General features: G+C 38.6%; 1 protein-coding gene across 1 annotated transcript in view; it reads right to left on the bottom strand.

Annotated features, from left to right (window-relative positions):
- Window positions 1-19,538, bottom strand: part of rad18 (RAD18 E3 ubiquitin protein ligase) — a 28,961-nt gene extending 9,423 nt beyond the window's left edge. Inside the window, exons 1-11 of the mRNA XM_042225631.1 lie at window positions 19,362-19,538; window positions 17,617-17,695; window positions 17,084-17,145; window positions 16,797-16,867; window positions 10,533-10,945; window positions 8,647-8,746; window positions 5,698-5,876; window positions 4,137-4,207; window positions 3,718-3,778; window positions 1,671-1,802; window positions 218-341 (exon numbers count right to left, since the gene is read on the bottom strand). Of these exons, the coding sequence (XP_042081565.1) occupies window positions 218-341; window positions 1,671-1,802; window positions 3,718-3,778; window positions 4,137-4,207; window positions 5,698-5,876; window positions 8,647-8,746; window positions 10,533-10,945; window positions 16,797-16,867; window positions 17,084-17,145; window positions 17,617-17,695; window positions 19,362-19,523 (1,454 nt within the window). The 5' untranslated portion in view covers window positions 19,524-19,538. The remainder of the gene's footprint in view (window positions 1-217; window positions 342-1,670; window positions 1,803-3,717; window positions 3,779-4,136; window positions 4,208-5,697; window positions 5,877-8,646; window positions 8,747-10,532; window positions 10,946-16,796; window positions 16,868-17,083; window positions 17,146-17,616; window positions 17,696-19,361) is intronic.
- Between the last annotated feature and the right edge of the window lie 456 nt (window positions 19,539-19,994).

Raw genomic sequence — 19,994 nt, 5'->3', positions numbered from 1 at the left:
GACTAGTAAAGCGCTATATAAATACAGGCCATTACCATTTACCAACTGATGCTTCTGGATTATTTGCTGGCACTTGTGTGCACGCGCTGTCTGGTTATAAATGAAACCCTAAGAGACTGAGGTGTGTCTGATGCACCTGTTTATTTTGGGTTGAGATGCTGGTGTCCAGTGCAGCACTCAGAAACAAATATTGTTTGTATTTTTTGTTTTGTTTTACCTGCTGACGGACACGTCGCTATAGGTGGGGCTGGACGGCACCTCGATTACTCCTCCCGATTCCTCGTCTTCAGCTTCATGTTCAACCTTCACTTCTGTGCAGCTTTTTATTTGTGCACCTTGATCTGAAAGAGGCAAACCGTAAATGCTGTACGACGTCATGCTACAGATCCCGGAGGAAATGACGGGTCAAAGGTTTCTACGTAAAATGAATCTCTTTCCCTCCTCACTGATGTGATAAGTAATGTGAAAACAGAGTGGCATGACATATGCTAAATGTTGAATTAACATTTCTGGATTGCAACACCAATTTTTAGAGAGCATTTGAATGAACAAACACCAGGCATCATCTCTTTGTTGATAAAAAACTGAGCATTCAGTGGTGGAAAAGTGCTTATGATTTTCTACTCACTTGGAAAAACTACTTTCTTACATAAAGATGGGACTTTTTTTTTTCTTTAAAGGCAGTTGTGTAGAAAAAAAACAAACCTTTTTCACAGGGCTGCAGGGTCTGTGAAAAACTAAGTGCACAGCCACATTTTGCAGGAATAACTTGAAGTAATTATTTTTTGCATCAGACAAACACTGATGCACAGACTCTTTACAACATTGCTTCAATTCACTGAAATGTGCAGGTATTTGTTCAAGCACCGCTCTTTTCCAAGGCAACAATCTGATTATTTCCTTTTTCATCCATTGGATTGTAGATTTGCTGCTGTGCTTGAGATCATTGTCCTGCTGCTTGTCCCAATTTCAGCCACGTTTTAACCGTCAGACAGCTGGCCTTAAATTTGAGTTCATGGTCGTCGCAGTGACTGCGAGGTGTTCATGTGGCTGCAAAAGAAGCCCAAATCATCATCCCTCCACCACCATGCTTGACAGTTTATATGAGTTGCTTGTGTTGATATGTTGTATTTGTTTTTTTCCAAATGTGACACTGTTCTAGAAATCTCGAGGTTTGTTCAGACGTTTGCAAAGCTAAGCCAGGCTGCCATGATCATTTTAAAAAGAAGAGGCTTCCACCTGACAGCCATGCTTATTCAGTCTTTTTCTAATTTAAACATGCTAACTGAGGCCTCTGAACTCTAACATGTAGGGCTTTGATTTTTTGCATTTTCTCTCAACATCATGTCTTCACACCGACGAATGCTCCAGACTAACAAACTACCAAAATGTCTGCTATTATAAAAGGTGCTCGCACTTGCAGACGATCAGTTTATCAAGTGAATTTGATTAGCAGCACCTGGCTGCTACTTATTCTCTTAACTCCTGTGAAAGCAGCAAAGGTGTTCTTAGTCTTCACAGGGCTGCAAAGGAGAAGATTTCCTTTTCACGCAAGTGTACAAGATAGCAGGTAACCACAGACATCAAGTGACTTTTTTTTTAAAGGGCGTCAGAGAAGTGCACAGAAGTGTCCTTTGGCTAGAAAATATTATGTCTGAATGTCAAAGTACCTGCAGAGTGCGTTTTTTGTACGTCCTTGTTCACCTCGCTGACTTCCTGTTTAACACGAGGTTGTCTGGTGGTCTCCATGCGGCCGCGGACCTGCGCTATTAGCCGGGAAAAGTCACTGCTGTGCTGCTTCCCTGTGGGCAAAATAGCATATCGCTATAGGGTCAAACACATCAAGAGGATAGAATGATTATGACGTTATGTGATAGTCACTGATTTCTAATAGCGGTTCAAGAGTCTAACCTTGAATTCAATGTTTAGATCAAATGCAGTCATAAATTAAAGTTATTCGAATTAAATGGTTGCTAATTAAAATGACTGTAACGCACAGTTGACCACTTGGAGCTGCAGTTTAAACTCTCAGAAAGTGTTACTGCAGAACATTTTTTCAACCTGCTGTTATTTTACCAAATGGGAATGTTTTCTGAATAACTAGCTACCAACTGTATTAACACTAAAAGAAATTGGTGTCACAGAAAGAAAAGGCTGCGAGCTCCCGGCGGATACGGTGTGTGCATGTGTATACGCCGCTTTCACCTTCTTGCCTGCTCAGGCACCACTGCCCATGCTGGCAGAGTGAGTCATCCACATCCTCCTCTGATAAATCGGGAGGTTATCACAGCAGCGCAGCTATTTATAGAGCACACCTCTTGTGAGTCACATCCATTTTTCAAACACTTTTAAAGTTAGCTCTTAAGAGTTATTTCCAACAAGCTTTTCATCTAGTTCAACTATGTCAACATGACTTGAGAACAATGTCCTGCGATTTTGGTGAACTGGCCTCTGCCCCGAGGATAAAAAACACAGAGCTCATCTAAATTTTCTTGCTTCTGTGTATCCGAGTGATTACCTCCGAGGTCACATGGGGGGAAAAAAAGTCTCAGACATACAAATCAACAGACAAGTGGCCCTATGAATTATAATAAAATACTGGAGATTATTTACACAGACAAAAACCTATGTCACCACGTGCTGCTAAAAATCAGACAACTGTTGTCCATGTTTCTGCTTCTTTTTTAACTTGTTGATGAAGGTATGTGAGGCTAGCTTATAGACTAAAGTAACACTTGCGTTATGGCTGGGCGACACACTTCATATGCAAAACTGCAATCCTCTTTCTGAGAAACAAAAGCATGTTATATTAGAGATACTGAATATCAGTAACCTATGCCGGTTTTCACAGGGACAGTCGACCTATCCACAGTATTACCAAGCAACAATTACTCAACCAGACAAAAATGTCATGCAGTCTTTATGATGGACTGCCTCTCAGTAAGTCCTCTTACAGTGGATTTCCCAAGTGAACTAGTGACCTATAAGAATTGATCACCGAAAAGCCTGATGGAGGCTTTGAAAACTGTCATAACAGGCTGTCAATAACATCTATCCAGCTAATTTTAAACTTTTATTTCTTTTGTAGCCAAAAAATATATAATATGCACTCTAATTCTGAACACCCAATACCCAATTTCCTTCGGGGTCAACCTTCAGGATCAATAAAGTTTTATTAAATTGAATACGTCTCTATTCCTTCATTTAAAAAAAAAAACTCTGTATAGAGTTAATAGAGAAGCTCTCCTAAATTATTTCAAGCGTTCTCATTGTACCTGACATAAATCAGTTGGGTGATGAGCCCAAATTTGAGATTTTTGGTTCAAACTGACATTAATATACAACAACGACTGTCTACAGCCATCTACCCACCCATTTACAATTTTCCTAGAAAAATATAAAGAAATGAGAGGTGGCTTAAGACTTTCACAATACTGTATGTGTGTTGTATTTCATGTGAGCCATACATTTCAGTCTTTCTTTCCAAAGACAGCAGTGACCAAAAATGAACACCATTCAGTTACTGGCCAAAATAAACAGAGTCAACAGGACTCTGGCTTTTTTTCTCCATCACCAAAGTTTATTGTCACTACATGTGTCGTTCTTCACAAGTGTTGATTTCAACGAAACATTTCCTAGGACTGCGTTGCTGTATGCGTGTAAAACATGCAACGCTTCAGCACATAAAAGTGTCAGGAGGAAAAAAGAAAAACTTACTGTAATTTGAATGCATGTCTTCGATCTCTTTCTCAGACTGATTCTTTGAGAAAACCATGACCTGGAAAAAGATTAATTGGAGAGACATTTGTTCATATTGACAATGAATCAAGAAAAACAAATATTGAAATTTTGTAATATTTGTAAAGAAACTGAGCTAACCTGTCTTTTTTTTAAGCCAGCACCCGTGCAACAAAAGTACTGTTTTTTTATTACAAATAACTCATTTTCAAAAGACTGTGAAATTTTAAATTGTAAGAACTTGTCATAATTATTGTTTCTCAAAAAAAAAAAAAGATTAAAAATACAGTAAAATAAACCTTGCTGATAATATATAAACGCTACTGAAAATGCTGCAACGTACATTTGAGTAAAAACAAAAACAAAATTTAAGCTCTCACTAAGCAGTTAATACATACTGGCTTGGCCTTCCCTTGCAACTGGTTTCTCATCTTCTCATTGGCCTCGACCTCTTTGGCAATTTCCTCAGCTGTTGACAGACGAAAGATGAATCTTTATTTGGCTTGAGGTGACAAATATTGTCCCTTATATGAAATGTACCATTTGACCCATGAGGTGGCAAAACAAAACTGAGGTTTTCAAGAAAAGTAAAAAAAAATCAAGACAAAAACCAAACTAGTGAGGTCAAATATCACCAACTTCATTCTATGTTTAAGTCTCATGGGGAAAAAATGTTAAAGCTTTGTACCACAGCAAAGGCATTTCACGATAGAGTTACAAAAAATAAAAAAAAACAAACAAACAACAAAAAAAACTGCCTGTTCCCAAACAAGCAGAGTGTTTGTTAAAGCGAATGCAACACGGTTCAGTCGGATTTTGTTGAATTAACATTCAGTCTGGGAACAGCAGGGACCATCTGCTGGACTTTGAAAACGAATGCTGTCCCGTTCTCGTCTTATACACGATTCCAGCTGCTCAACAGTCCCGGGTCTTTGTCGTATTTCTTGTTTCACGATTTGTTAAATGTTTCAACTGGTGAAAGTTCAGGACTGTGAAATATGCAAAAGCTTCACTGAAATAAATGTCGTCTGGATGGGAGAATGCTTGTTTAAAAGTCCGGATGCACTGGATGGTCCCTCTTCTCTTTAGTCCAGAGGACCCTGTGTGGAATTTCAAATTCCCAATAGTACGAGGATAGAACAGTTTTCCACTTTTGCTCCGTCTATTTTAAATGGCAGAGAAACGAAAGCTGTATGTTCTTTTTGATACCCAATCATGTTACCATCTGTTTCCATTTAACCTCATTAGTTATAAAATGTTGATTGAGTTCTTTTCTTTCTTTAATGTTGTTTCTTTCTTTAAACTTTTCCAGCCTTTTGGTGCCTCCGTACCAACTTTTGAGACATCTTACTGACATTACATTCAAAATGAACTAATATTTTTTATGAAATGTTAACGATTTTGCAGTTTAAGCATTTAATGTTTCCTAGATTGTGAATAAGATATGGGTTTATGAGATTTTGCAAAACATTGCATTCGTTTTTATTCACATTTTACAAAGAAAAAATAAATAAATCTCAATTTTGGGGGGATTCTACTGTGTTTCTAAATATTTGAGTGTCATTTTCTGGCTAGAGCATTTAAGTCCATGCAAGCCTCTGTCTGGTATAATGAAGAGTGCAGGCACAGGTTCAGGGGCTGCCACACTCCCTCCTGTCATTTGTTGTATAACTAATAAGGGCAACAAGTACACAACTGAGAGCTATTACATGACTGTTCCTCTGTTTTGTAAACAACACTGCATCTGGCCCCCTTTATGATGTGTGATTTTTCATTCCACATTCAAGTGTGGCTATTTGAATAGACTACAAAAAGTTCTGATTTTCAAGTTGAGGTTGGACAATATCCTATACAGTCCACTTCTTTTGTTGTGTAACAAAACACTGTGATATCACAGTAGTTTAGAGTTCTTGTTTTGTTTTTTCATTTTAATAAAAAAAACAGAGCAAATCCTCTCACCTGATTTCGGGTTTAGAGAGTCACACTGGGCATTGTATAAGTAGACAAAATCTTGGTGTCTTTTGATCAGCTGGTCTCGAGATCCCTGCAATGGCAGATGGCATTCCTTCAGCCTCCTCTTGAGCTCCTGCACTGAAAGCAGGTTGTACACCAACTTCGGCATTGGACGCCTCTTCTGGCTAAGAGAGCGGAAACAAACAGATTCACTGTATATTTTCAGTAACCAACAGATATGACATTTTAATGCTTGAGGTGCATCTCTGTGCTAAGCTACAACAAAAATCTACAACTATAGAAAGAAATGCTCTTGAACACAAGCATAATTTTTATTGTCATAAAAGGTTCCAAATTAGGTATAAAATTAATATCTTTACACACTAAAAGAAAAGCAAGTGCTTGCAGACCTGTTCCCCACTTTGAAGCAACCATTTCAGAGCCGATGAGCTCACAGGGTCGCATTAATTTTGGTCGTGCCAAGTCTCCAACCACTGGTTCCCCTAATGTGATTGTAGCTTTGTCATGGTCCTGGGCCATGTTGGCCCAGTATTCTTAGTTTTATGTATCTTTGTATTTCAGTTCCCTGTTTAGGCTCTGTTTCCTGAGTTGCCCTGTTGTGGTGTTCCCTGAGTGCTTTCCCTTTGTGACTCTCACCCCCTGTGTGCCCCTCTGTGTATCTTATGAGCCCTCGTCTCCCTTTGTGGTTGTTCCATGTTTCCCCAGCCCGTTATGTCTTTCTCCCCGTGCTCTCTCTCCCCCCTGTGTGCCCTCTCTGTATTTATGAGCCCTCGTCTCCCTTTGTGGTTGTTCCATGTTTCCCCAGCCCGTTATGTCTGTGTTTTTCCCCGTGCTCTCTCTCCTCCTGTCTGAACCTCTGTACTTCCTGTTTGACTCTGCCCGTCTCCCGTCAGTGTCTCGTTATGGTTATCTGTGTCAGCTGTGTTCCCCGTGTGTTCCCACTTTCCTCGTTAACCCTCTGTGTATTTCTGTCTGCGTCTCCCTCTGTTCGGCGTCGCGTTCTCCCTCATGCCGTGTGTGGTTCTCCCCGTGTCTTCCGGTATATGTTACTTTACTTTTCCCAGTTTAGTTTTGTATTTCCTATGTTCTGCCATTCCAGCATTAAAGCTGTGATTTTGAGTTCATCCCCGTGTCTGTGAGTTTTGCGTTTGGGTCCTCCTCCCGCCTGCCACACAGCGAACCATGACAAGCTTTAGTTATTCACAAGTTAAGCCCTGTGACATCAAACTACAACAAGACAGATTTTCATAAGAGTTCAAGAAACTCATGACTGTTGCTACTCTCCCTAAGAATGGGAGCGAGCCCAGGGGTTACAATGAAACACTATATCTGTATTTGTGAAAATCTTTGTTCATGTTTCTGTTACAACAAAAAATAAAAAAATGAATAACAATGGGGTTCAAGAAGAATACCACAAAGGAAACTCTCTCTCTCAAAAAACAAAAAACAAAAATCAAAACAAGCACTTCTCATGTTAAAAAGAAAGCCTGGATGTTCCACAACACATCACTGAAAAATCTTTTAAACCTCTCTAAAGGCACAAAAGTTCCCCAGCATGCTTGGAGGTAAACAAGAAACTGCACAATAGCCACAAACTCTCATATCAGCCTTAAAGCACTGGAACAAGTATTACAGTTTAAGGCTACTTGCAACCTTTGAACGAACAATAGATGCAAAATTGTATCAAATTTTAGAGGAAAAGAGCAGGGCAGGAGTCCAGGACCTAAAGCTCAGCAGATGTTCAGTAATGGAACAAGACAACAAGCAAAAGCACATAAATCAGCAACGGACTGGCTGAATAATAATAAGAGATAATTCGTGTATGGAAATCCTGACCAAAACTTAGTCGAGATGCTGTTCATCAATATAAAAACTGATAAGCTGAAACTGTTTTCCAGGAGAAGAGATAAGATACCACAAGAAACATTTGACAGAAGTTGTTGTGTATAAAGGAAACATTATTTTGGAGTTATGAAATTCAAGAGTGCATAGACTCTTTTTGTTGCCTGAACTGTGAGTAATTGTGAATTGTGAAATCAATACAGACATTTCATGAGAGTTATTCATTTAAGTCATATTGTGTCTGGCTATAATCGGCTTATCCAGACCAAACCTACAATATTTTTCCCAACATTTCTGTTTTTGGTAATTGTACGGCATTTTGTATCACAAACTGTATTAAATGTTATTAATAAAGCAGGAAAAACTGCTGGGAGGACATAAGGTCATCGGTTGACTGAAACCCAACTGTTGTGTTTAGTTTTCTTTGTCTTCTACTTTTATTTATTCTTTTTTTTTTTTTTTAACTGCATCCATGTACAAGAAAACTTTAATCTCATTATAGAAAAGACATTTAGCCACAAGCTAATTTCCATCTGCTGTCCCTAGGCAGGTATACACAAGATTAAAGAAAAATGCCACGTAAACATAACTCCACGTGGTACCTGTTAATTTGAAGCATAAGAGGTATTTTTAGTTTAAAACAAAATCACACGTAATTAAAAAACAAAACATCTCAACATGCTAGGCTAACATACACATGTTAATGACAGTTGAAATAATGTTTAATACCGTAGTTTAAAAATAATTTTACAGCTAATCTGATTCATATCTGTCTTTTAGTCTGTCTGAGCCACTGATGAGTTTGGAGATAACGGCAGTGGCTATCATTTCTAATGGCTGTTTGTTGTCTTTGCTATCTTGGATGTCCGAGACCTCCAACATCTTAGGTTTTCACACTGGTGTTCGTTCACCTTCGGAAATTACTGATCTTGAGTGACCTCTCTTTGCTACAATTTCCTTAACTTGAGGAGACTTCTGACTCTTCCTACGTACGACCCTTTTATTTGTATCCTACCTCCCAAAAGAGGATTAAAGCTTGACAAGACATCAGTACAGTCTTCATTTAAGTGATCAGTAAAGTGGATACTTTACCTCCTCAAGCTTTCCTTCTTGTCGCCACTGGTAAGACACGTGTCCAGATGTTTGTTGATAAAATGCTGGGAAACACTTACAGAACACACAGGGCACTCCACTGCAAAAAAGACACACAAAATAATGTTGATAGGTTTCGGTGCTATGACTCTATAATATATTTCCATGCAATTTAGTGCATGCATCCAACCAGCTGCAGTTATGCAATTCATTCATAATTCAAATTAAGCACATGAAGAACTGAACCGAAATGACACATCTGTATGTTTTGTTATCAATATGTTATATTCACTGGAGGTGAATTTTAATTGTGACCCAGTTAAACTAATAGTGACAATTAAAGCAACAGGTCATGAAAAACACTGACAGTAAACTGTACTCTATGCTGTCTTTTTTGTAGATGGTACAAAGTTGGTATGAAGATGGAATTCAGTCAATGTATCTCACTGTGCACCAGTCACACACTGTTCTGTACTTTAGATCCATCACAGTACAGCAAACTAACCTGTTTATCCTGCACTAACCTGCAGAGGATTTCCATGCAGCCTTTAAATAAGCTAGTTAGTCTGCCTCAGTTTGAGTTGCAGCACGTTTCACAATATCAAAAAACATAACGTCACATGTACAGACCTAATATCTGGTTTAAAAACATGTAGGGCCACTTATGGCAGCCTCGCTTCTGTCAGTCTGCCCCAGGGCAGCTGTGGCTACAACTGTAGCTTGCCTCCACCAGTGTATGAATGTGAGAGTGACTGAATAGTGGTATTGTAAAGCGCTTTGGGTGCCTTGAAAAGCGCTATATAAATCCAATCCATTATTATTATTATTACTTAGATGCTGAAGTACCGCAACCACAACTTATGGACACCTGCAGTCGTTCAGGTGTCAAAAATAAAAAAAATAAAAAAGCCCCCCCAAAATCCACCCAATCTCCCAAACAAACATAATAAACCCACCATCCCGCTTTTAACCCCTGACTTTGGCACATGTCGTCTCTTCTTATGTTTGAAGGCTCGCAGTGACATGAAATATTAACTCCCCTCAAATGTGTTACAGCAAAAGTAACAAGCCTGTTTTGAAAATAAGGAGTAGAGAGTATGGATATTTGTTTACAAATGTAGGGAGTAAAAGTTAAAAAAAAAGGAGTCAGGGGGGAAAAAAAACTACTCAAGCTACTCAAGTACTTAAGTACAGTAAGGAAGTATTTGTACTTAGTTACTTCCCACCTCTGAAATAGGATGACAAAAATGAAAAACGAATGGAAAAAAAAAAATCAGTGTTTGCCTACTGACTGCAGTTTTTTTTTCCACATTTGGTTATAAATTACAAGTAGTTGCAGTGACCAGTTGCCCAGTTTGAATCTGCAACACCAACAACTTCTTGCAATCTTTCTGGGTGCAAGGTGATTGTTCTCATTTATAAACACAGAGTGCAGTCAAACACTCTGCAATCAGTCTGAGTCAGACAGTGCTGAAGAGCACAGCTTCTTCCAAGACAGGAAGCTGACTCAACTGGTTGCTTCATGTTAGTATTCCTATATAAAAATAAGGCTGCCAAGTGGCTATACTGGGTTTGTTTTTCCAGTTAATCCACCTCCTGCAGCAACTACAAATCTATTTGTGGAGGAATTTCAGTATTAAATCTATGAGGCTGTTCCAACTAACAGATTTGTGATTTTCCCCAGTTTATCGCAATTAATCCCATTTATCATAAACAGTTAGCATGCAATTCCCAATTTGAGTCAATCACAAGCTAATAGCAGATTGATGCCGTCTTATTGCCCTTTCATCGCAATCTGAATGCTTTAAAAGCCACTTTTACCCATTTTTAAAGCAATAATTTCAAAGGCAACAGCCACAGTATGTTTACAGTTAAACTGGATTTACCTTTGATTATGGGCTTAATGTCTTTTGAAGGTGTTAAAGAATGTGCCATCCCATTTTCAGCGCTAATACTTGGAAAGGCCGTGAGTGACATCGAACCCTGAGTAGACGCATCGTCCATATCTATGGGTTCTTCTTTCACAACCACTGAAAGCTCAGCTTTTCCTGAATGTAGGTCAGTCTCATTGTGGATTCCTGCAGTCCATCTTTTCCCCTCCTGAACGCACTCAGAGATGGAACCATTGCGCTGGGTTTCTTTGCTGGGAGGTGTTTTAGGCTTCTTTTGGAAAAATTGGCTCAGCACAGAGTTGTTACACCTCTGGCCCCTCTCCTTCGGAGTTTTGCATTTAACGGCTGAAGCGGGAGTCTTCGGAGATATTGGAGGAGAGTCAAATTGTGCTTTTAACAACTGTTGCCTGGAAAAAGAGAAAAGAAACAGGGCACATATGAATGAAAAAGAAAATACAACACAGTTACATGCTCTTTTATTACATTCAGTTTGAAAAAAGAAAAAAAAACGACAACATAGGAAGTGTGAATAAATGTTGTTGGCATTGAAGTGAGCCCTCTGATGTTCTCTTCACCTGCTTAATCATCTCGCTCCTTTTCTACTGAGCCAGAAAAAGGAGACACTTTGGCTGCAGCCTCAGAAATGTGGAAAGCAAACAAATTGCAGCTGGGCTGTTACTTGACAATAAAATGGAACCAATGAGGTGTGCCATGTTCCACTTTCCATATTTAAGAACTTATTTGTGCTTTCTGTCTACATTAGGAGGAGGTTCATGCACGTGCACGCACAGATGCAAGCACACGCCAAGTTAGCTTTGCACACATGTGATGTGGAAACACGTTCTACTCCTCCCAACCTTAAACAAATAAGCTCTCCCGATAGCATTCATCAGTAACGCTGCATACACATAGACAAAAATGAACAGAAAATGTCCAATGAACAAGCCCACCATCTTTGTGCTAATGGCATTTTCCCCATGTGTGATGCACTTAAACCACCTGGCTATCGAGTTATGTCCAAAGCTCTTTTCATGAATATTAATACAGAGCCTCACAATTAACACACCTAAGCTTACCAACGCAGAGATGTGGTCCGGGCAGTTACCCCCTGCACTCATGGTCTCGCAGTGTCCCAGAGACTTATGGCATTACAATAAAACCACCTCTCTCCATTCTTATTAGTTAATATTATTAATAAAATTTGATCTAGTTGGAGAAACTAAAAGTTTCCTAAAATGTTAGGACAGACATGGAGCAATTTAAACAGAGTTATGGATTTCATTTACTGACCAATATATTAAATAAATGTAAAAGATTTATATGTGTTGTATTTACAACCATCCAAAATAATTATTCCAGTGCACTAACATCATTCAGTTGATTAGCCCAGTACCATACTGTTGTATACGAATTCGTCTTTGTTGTTGTTTTTTATCAATGAGTAGATAGGAATTTATAGTAAATAAATCATTTTTAAAAAATTACTATGAGGTAAATGAAATGAATGAACTGGTCCTATTATATGAACCATATTCTCTAGCTTCTCTTCAAAAGCTGTGCTTCAGCTTTGATCTCTGATTAGGTGGAAAAGGATGAATTTAGTTATTATGAGGGAATGAAGCTAAAGTTTGGGCATTTTATTTACAATCCCACTGATCTGTAAGATCAATACAACCTACTTAAATTCCCAACACTTACTGAATTTAAATAGCTGTATCATTGATTTTCTTTACAATGTGAGGGCTAAAGTTTTATAATTAGAACTGGGTTTTAAAGGGCAGGTATAGCTTCTACAGCACTTTTTAAAGCTGGGTGTTAGAGACCTTAAACCATAGATACAGAGCAGGAGATCAGAGGAATTCCACACAAAGCCTTTGGACCAGATTTTATAAAGTCGCCGTCGCTGTTACTCGGGGACAATACACACGGTAATTGTGCCAAGACTTTAAAAAAGCAGCCCTGCAGCAGTCAGAATCATTTCATTAATAGGATTTTGTGTGTGGATATCAGTAGACCTCAGGGAACGTAAAGAAAAACTAATGAATAGTGTAAGAAAAAAATACAGTAGGAGGGCGCTATAGCAGAAAAGTCTGGGTGCTAAAACACCATCGACACATTGTGAAATGAAACTTAAAGCAAATGAGACCCTGAACATCAGAACAGCTCATATCTTATACCCAGAAAGTTTCAAAACTGCAAAAACTGTTATTAGTGTCAGTATATTAGAGTATTTTTATTTTGTAAGAAGCTGTGATACAACAAACTACACAACCCACATCTAAATGATGTGGGTTGTGTATGAAACACAATTTCATAATGCGATGGTTCAGCCTCACAAATGGTCTCTCAACACTAAATCCAAACCATGTTGCATTTATAATAGAAAAGGGCATGTTGTGATTGTGATCAAACATATTTTGTTAGCAATTTATCTCTTATCCTAATGTGCAAATACACAAATGAGACAAGAGGCTGCAAGGTAACTGGTTACTGTACCAATGTAAATATGCAGCACTGAGATAACAGCTAATGGTGTGCTAGAGGGGAAAAAGGCCTCTAATAGAAGTAAATTAGAGCCATCAGATAACAGCAACCCAAAGCACTGATTTCACAGTGATAAATCCGAATGAAGGAAGTTATCCCCAAACACATGCTGGACCAGAGAATCTACCAACCGCATAAGCACATGTTTAAATAATTATTCCCTAAATGCTTTGCAATGCTGTCATTTCAAAGCAAATAATCCAGTTGAAACAAGTCTATCTTTACACAAAACAACATTTTGACAGAGTCAAAACCAACGAATCCAATTTCTCAGATGCTCAGTGTTAGACAACAGGAAATTAAAAAGAGAAGGAAAAGGCTGCTGCCTAATCCACTCATTCGTAACTGTGATGACAATCAGAAGGGCTACAGTTTGAAGGGAGACCTTTCAGACTGTTGATAACAGAGATGTGATTGATGGAAGGGACAAACATTGTGGTAGACTGACTGATAACAGCATTCAGCATTGGCATCAGCCCAGATATTGGAGAAACAATTCTAATGACTTTAGGCAGAGGGAGCGCGGGGGGGGGGGGGGGGGGGGGCTCTATTTAGGCTCGCAGGCTTATTTTCAACTAATCCTTAGGAGTTGCTACAAGATTCCCCAAAATATGGATCATCAAAATGATCTGTTAATAGATGACTATCTATAATACAAAGGAACATATATATCCTTTGAGAGATGTTTTCTGTTCTACATTTGGATTATTGTTTCTTTAGAAAAGAATGACAGGATGACGTCACTCTCAGTGAACAAGAGTTTATGAACTCCGGCCAGAAGCGTTTTCTCAAAATGTTCCCTACTTTCACGCAAACTAGAAATGTTGCTGTCTGGAGCCCCACTCTTACACTATTCCCGGGATGGAGATTGTAATGCGTTACTACCTCAGTGACACATATGGACTATAGATATGAAATGTTCCAGAAGGAGTCAACCTCAGCCACCATCCATAAAAAAAGTGGTTTAGGAGGATTAGTATTAATCGGTAAACCTGGACCAGATCTTTTTTTTAAGGTTTGTGAATACAGAGTTGCTGGCGGGGAGGTTCTGACGTGTGCGTTTTAACAGAAGAAATGGAAACGAAAGCAAAAGAGAAAAGCATTTCACAGATGTAGTTTTTGCTGGTATGAATGTGACGAGTTTGGCAGATGACAAACTTGAATCTTTTTCAAGTACAGAGAAGGGGTGAGGGGGCGTTGTTCTATGCTTTTTGGGACAATTTACTCTCTGTCCATTTGTCCCCTAGAGGGAAGGGTCACTGCAAATCAATACAAAGTCAGTCTGAGGGGGCTTTGCTTTTATCCTTGTCATTACAGGATAACAATATCCCATCCACAGGCTTAAATGGTTGAAACATAATCATATGCTATGGTTCTTCCAGTCAGCAGATCATCAAATCAAAATATCTAACCAGCCAATTGTAATGAAATCTTATCAGCCCCAGAGCTACACAGCACACAGGTAAGTGCAATGCAGTGAGAACTCTGAGTGACCTCAGCTGATGAAAACAAAATCCCCATTTGATTTACAGAAAATCTGTGAATAAGAAGTAGTTATTACTAGGAGGCAATCAGGCTGTTTTTTCATTACTGTACAGAAGAAAAAGTGAAATAGTTTTCTTAGTGGGCATAATGTAATCTTGCCAATAACAATGGGATCCCCTGAAATCCCTGCAGTGATCTTTTTTTTACCCCTTCAGGTCTTACAATCATGAAATACAAATTGAAGAGATGCTCAGAGCACCTGTGCTCATGGTAAAGAGGTTTACGTGGATTGCAGGGGAAATCTGATTTGCCGTTTTTATTACTCATTTAGCCTGCCTCTGCAGGATGAAGAATTTTTTAAAAACCACTTTGGATAGCTGTAGCAACATGGATTATATTAAATCATTGTGTCCCAACAAGTCTGATGTGCAAAATGCCAGAAAGAAATATTTCATTAATGATACTTAGATGAGAAGCTTACTCACAGTCCACTTTATTAGGCACAACTATTCGCTAACAGATATGTGATCAGCCAATCACCAGGCAGCAACTCAATGTCTGACCAGATATACATCAAGAGCAACCGCTAAGTGACACTGAACATGGTATGGTTGTTTGCGTCAGGTCTGAAAAATTCCAGAAACTGCTGATCTTCTGGGAGTTTCCCACAAAAACATCTCTAGGGTTTCCAGAGAATGTTTGAGAAAGAGAAAATATCCAGTGAGAGACTGTTTTCTTTTTGAACTGTGTACATCTGTGATGTATTAACTGAATGACACTAAAGGAAATTAGAATGCTGTTGGTTGTTGATGCTAGAGGTCAGAGGAGAATAGGTCAGCCAAGAACAGGAACCTGAGGATTCACACAAGCTCACTAAAATTGAACCACAGAAGACTGGAAAAACATCACCTAGTCTCACGAGTCTCGCTTTTTGCTGCAACATTCAGATGGTAGGGTCAGAATTTGGTATAAACAACATGAAAGCATCGATCCACTTGACACATGATGTCTTGTGTCAACAGTTCAGGCTGCTGCTGGTGGTGGTGGTGGTGTAATGATGTGGGGAAATATTTTCTTGGAACACTTCTGGCCCCCTGACCATCATTTAATCTCCACAGGATACCCGAGTATTGTCGTTTATTGTGCCCCTTGACGACCACAGTATGCTAGTTTATTTATAAAGCACCTTTCATAGATAGGCAGTCATAAAGCACTGCACAATAAAATAAAAGTGCAGTTAATGGCAATAGATGCAGAACAAAGTAAAACATGTAGTTTGAAAACATCTCAACAGAAAGTCAAGTTAAACAAAAAGGTATTTAGCTTCTTCTTAAAATAGTCCACAGTCAGAAGTTGGAGTGGGAGGCTGATCCAAAGCCTTGGTGCCACAGACTGAAGGCTCTGTCCCCCCTAGTCTTTCATCCTGTACGAGGAACCGCTAACAAATTCTGAGATCCTGTGATCGAAGACCACAAGCAGCAGTGTGTTTAGTAACAAGCTGGGATAAATAGTCTGGAGTCTGGCTGTTAAGTGCTCAGTCTGTGAGTACAAAACTTTTAAATCGAGTCCTGCAATTTACTGGGAGCCAACCTAAAAAGTAATGTGAGCCTCCTTACAAGAATGTGTAAGGAGTCTGGCTGTGACATTCTATATAGCTTGGAGGAGTCAAAAAGATGATTTATCTAAGACCACGGCGTACTTATCTTCTGGTGGCTGCTTCCAGCATGATAATGCACCATCTCACAAAGCTCAGATCATCTCAAACTGGTTTCTTGAATATGACAATGAATTCACTGTACTCAAATGACCTCCACAGTCACCACATCTCAATCCAAGAGAGCACCTTTTTGGATGTGCAGCTGACAAATCAGCAGCAAGTGTGTGATTCATATCAGTACGGACAAAAATGTTCGTAGCACCTCGCTGAATCAGTGTCATGAAGACTTAAGGCAGTTCTGAAGATAAACTGGGGTTAAACCCGATAATGTATAACTACTGAAGTGGCCGGTAAGTATATAGTTTGCATACACACTTATTCTATATGTGTACCAAATCATGCAATACAGCTGCAAGTATTTTTTTTTCTGTCCTTTAACTTAATATTGTAATATTGTTGTGGACCCCACTAGTGGTGATTCAGTGTGCACTAAGATCTAAATGCATAAAAAGCTCTTCTTCATTTCAGATACAAGACAGTTCACTTGCTACTTGTCATGAGCTGTACATTACCTTGCAGATTGAAAGTTTGTGACCAAGTCATCCAACAGACGGTTGTTCCTCAGGTCTGCTTCTGTCATTTGCTAAAAGAAAAAGAAGCAAGATATGAAGAAATTCTGCCTGTAGGGTCCAAAATCCAGTGATATTTACAATTAAAGTTGAGCAAGACAATGTTTAAGTGATGTTCTTCAGTGAATTACTTAAATAATTTAACCAATATTTACTGATATCGATTAAGTCTCTTTAGGTGATGTCCTTAATTATTATGTAATTCCATTACAAGTCATGGTCATACTTACTGTATTGCAAACTGGACACTGGAGCTTGTAAGAAAGAAATTTCCGGATGCACAAAGAACAAACTGCAAAATAAAATGCAAACACAAAGCTGTGTCAGCCTGTTGACATTTTATCACATCGCTATTTGACGTGTGTGACAGTTTTTAATTTAGCAAATTGTGAAATTTGAAGAGTGACAGAGAGAGGGTGAAGTGTTAGGAGAAGATGAGAAAAATAATATTATGTCTGCAGCTCTACAGTAAACCATTTTAAATCGTTAAAAACAAAACAATAGAAATTTAATGTGTGCCCGTCAATGTTGCGTTATGGTAGACGATCAAAAATAATTTATGTAAATATACTTCGTGATCTGCCTCTGCAATGTGTGGGATATAGTTCATAAACCAGACAAAGGACAGCTGATTGCTCGTTTCAAACAACCACTCAGTGTTCTTCCTTTTATTTGCATAAACTTCTTTTATGACTGCATCTGCACTGCTATTACTTTTTTTTTTTTATCATCAACAATTTTTTTTTGCACTGCTATTACTTACAATTGTGTGAGCATTTTGTCATCATTGAAATATTGAGAAAGTCGAAGCAAATAGGACACCGAAGCAGCGCATCGACATTCTGTAGATGGGAGAGAGGAAAAAAAAAAGAGCAGAAAATCAACAAGTACCTGCAATAATAACAACAACAACAATATATTTTACCTACTAAAAGTATGGCTGGCTCAAAGCATCTGTGCATGAACCTTTGCACTTTTAATCATATATTATTTTAGGATGAAAATATCCAAAAGTTGATTGTGTTCATCTGGACGTAGTGTTTTGTGGAAGAAATGTTTCGTCACTCATCCAAGTGACTTCTTCAGTCTGAGCTGATTGCAGGTTTCCCCAATCTTATAAACAGTACATTTGCATAATGACTGAAACCAGCCCACTGAAGGAACAATGGGCTTTGATCAGTGAAACCCACTGTGCTGTTGATCAATGGTCATGAGAATTTGCATAATTAAGACTAAAGAACTGACCTCCCAGCCCATTGTTCTTTTAGTGAACAGAATCGACTTCTGGAGATTTACTTACCTGGATGATTGAGAATGCGTCAAGACATAGGATGAAAATACAAAAGTTGACAGATGAAGATGTTACTCACTGAATGATAAATAAATGTAGTACGCTAGAGTTGGTGAATGTCCTCGTTTATCAAAGGATTGCCCATACATTTCCATACAAAGGATATCATTTCCTAAAACCAGTCTATCCAACTAAATAACAGGAAACTATCTAACCCTCCTGTCTCAAGCTGAATGTTCTCTTGTAAGAATGTTCAAGGTTCCACATCTTTTTTTAATGTGATGTTTGCATAGCATTCAAGAGTACAAGTTGTCCTTTCTTTTCTGACCGCAGACAATACTGTGCACACATTCTGAGTCATCCCTCATGTCTTTATTTTTTGCTTCCATGGAGCCAAGCTTTCGTGTAATTAAAAAAAAAAAGGGCTTTCAAATTTTTCTCTGGTCACTGACAGCTTTTTCTCTCATTTTCAGCACCCTCCTTGTACCTGACCATTTTCATAGGAATGTTTTACTTTTCTTCTTGATTTTTAAGCCACTTAATACTGACCTATAAATAAACCAAGCATAAAAACCCCACATAATTGAAGGGATAAAACAGTGTTGTTTCTGCAAATTGACAGATAAATTACCACAGAACCAAATTTAAATTGCATATTTAGCCACAATGTTAGCAGCTGGCTGAATATGGTCAAAATTTGCTCCCATTTCTTAAGCTGAATCTATGAAAAATTATAATTATAATTTTATACAGCACTGTTCTACTGTAAGTGCCTTCTATCCAACATTCACACACCAATGGTTACATCGGCGATCAACTTGGGGTTAGTATCTTGCCCATGCAGACTATAAGAGACAGGGATCAAACTACCAACCTTCTGATTATTAGACGACGTCCTAAACTACAACCCACAACAAAACAGTATGTTTGCACCAACTACTCACTTTCCAAAGCACTATTAGGACAGTGAACAAGTAGAGGTCAAAATTAGAAAGTCTCAGCGGTAGTCAAATTAGATTGACTTATGTCATTGTTGCACTGTATTTACAAGGTTAGCAAACGTTTCATCACTAACTGTAAGCACGTCAGATACTCAAGTGAGTTATAAAGATTGAACGAATGTGATGTAAGTGTTACTGCTGGGTTTTTCAGTTAGCTGGGGGCTAACAGCCAGCATGTCAACAAAACATTTGAAATCAAACATAGCTACAACCTACTTTCAGACATGCGAGACTAGGTGGTAGATCCGCTTCCGTCTCGAAGGCCATTTTCTCCGAAATAACGCGCAGATTCTTGACAAAGTTAGCCTCAGCACTTTTTTTTATTCGGCGCTCAGCTGTGAGAGTCCCGCTCACAGAACGGGATACGTCTGACGTCATTTGACAACTTCCGCTGAGCCACAAATATGTAAAGATTGTAGCTGTGCTCGTCACTCGGTCAGAGTCCGGGTTACATTGTTTCAGTTTTATTTAAGAGGCTGTCTTTATTGTTTGGACTTAAAGGCATAGCAGTACTTGTGCTGCCTCGTATCTTTCTACGGGTGCAGATTCAAGAATATCAGATTTGATATACATGCATTTTATACACAATGTTTTACTGCTTGACGAATCATAGAAAATAGCAACAAAATAACAAAACAAGGCTTTTTTTCAGTTAAGGTTTGACAGTGGTAACAACTTTTTCCAGAATAATTACAATATATGATGGACAGCAGCTTTTGTCTGTCTCTTTTCCTGATGTACTTTGTTATATGATTTTATAAATAACTTCCCGTTTTTACTGAGTTTAATACGTTAATATCAAGCTACAGTATAATTTAGCATACTAATAATATACAATACACATGTACT

The sequence above is a fragment of the Haplochromis burtoni genome, unplaced genomic scaffold (genome assembly GCF_018398535.1).
Source record: "Haplochromis burtoni strain Fernald_Lab_line unplaced genomic scaffold, NCSU_Asbu1 Contig_177, whole genome shotgun sequence".
Classification (NCBI taxonomy): domain Eukaryota; kingdom Metazoa; phylum Chordata; class Actinopteri; order Cichliformes; family Cichlidae; genus Haplochromis; species Haplochromis burtoni.
The sequence above is the reverse complement of the archived record's forward strand: the minus strand, read 5'-3'. Positions and strand labels throughout refer to the sequence as shown.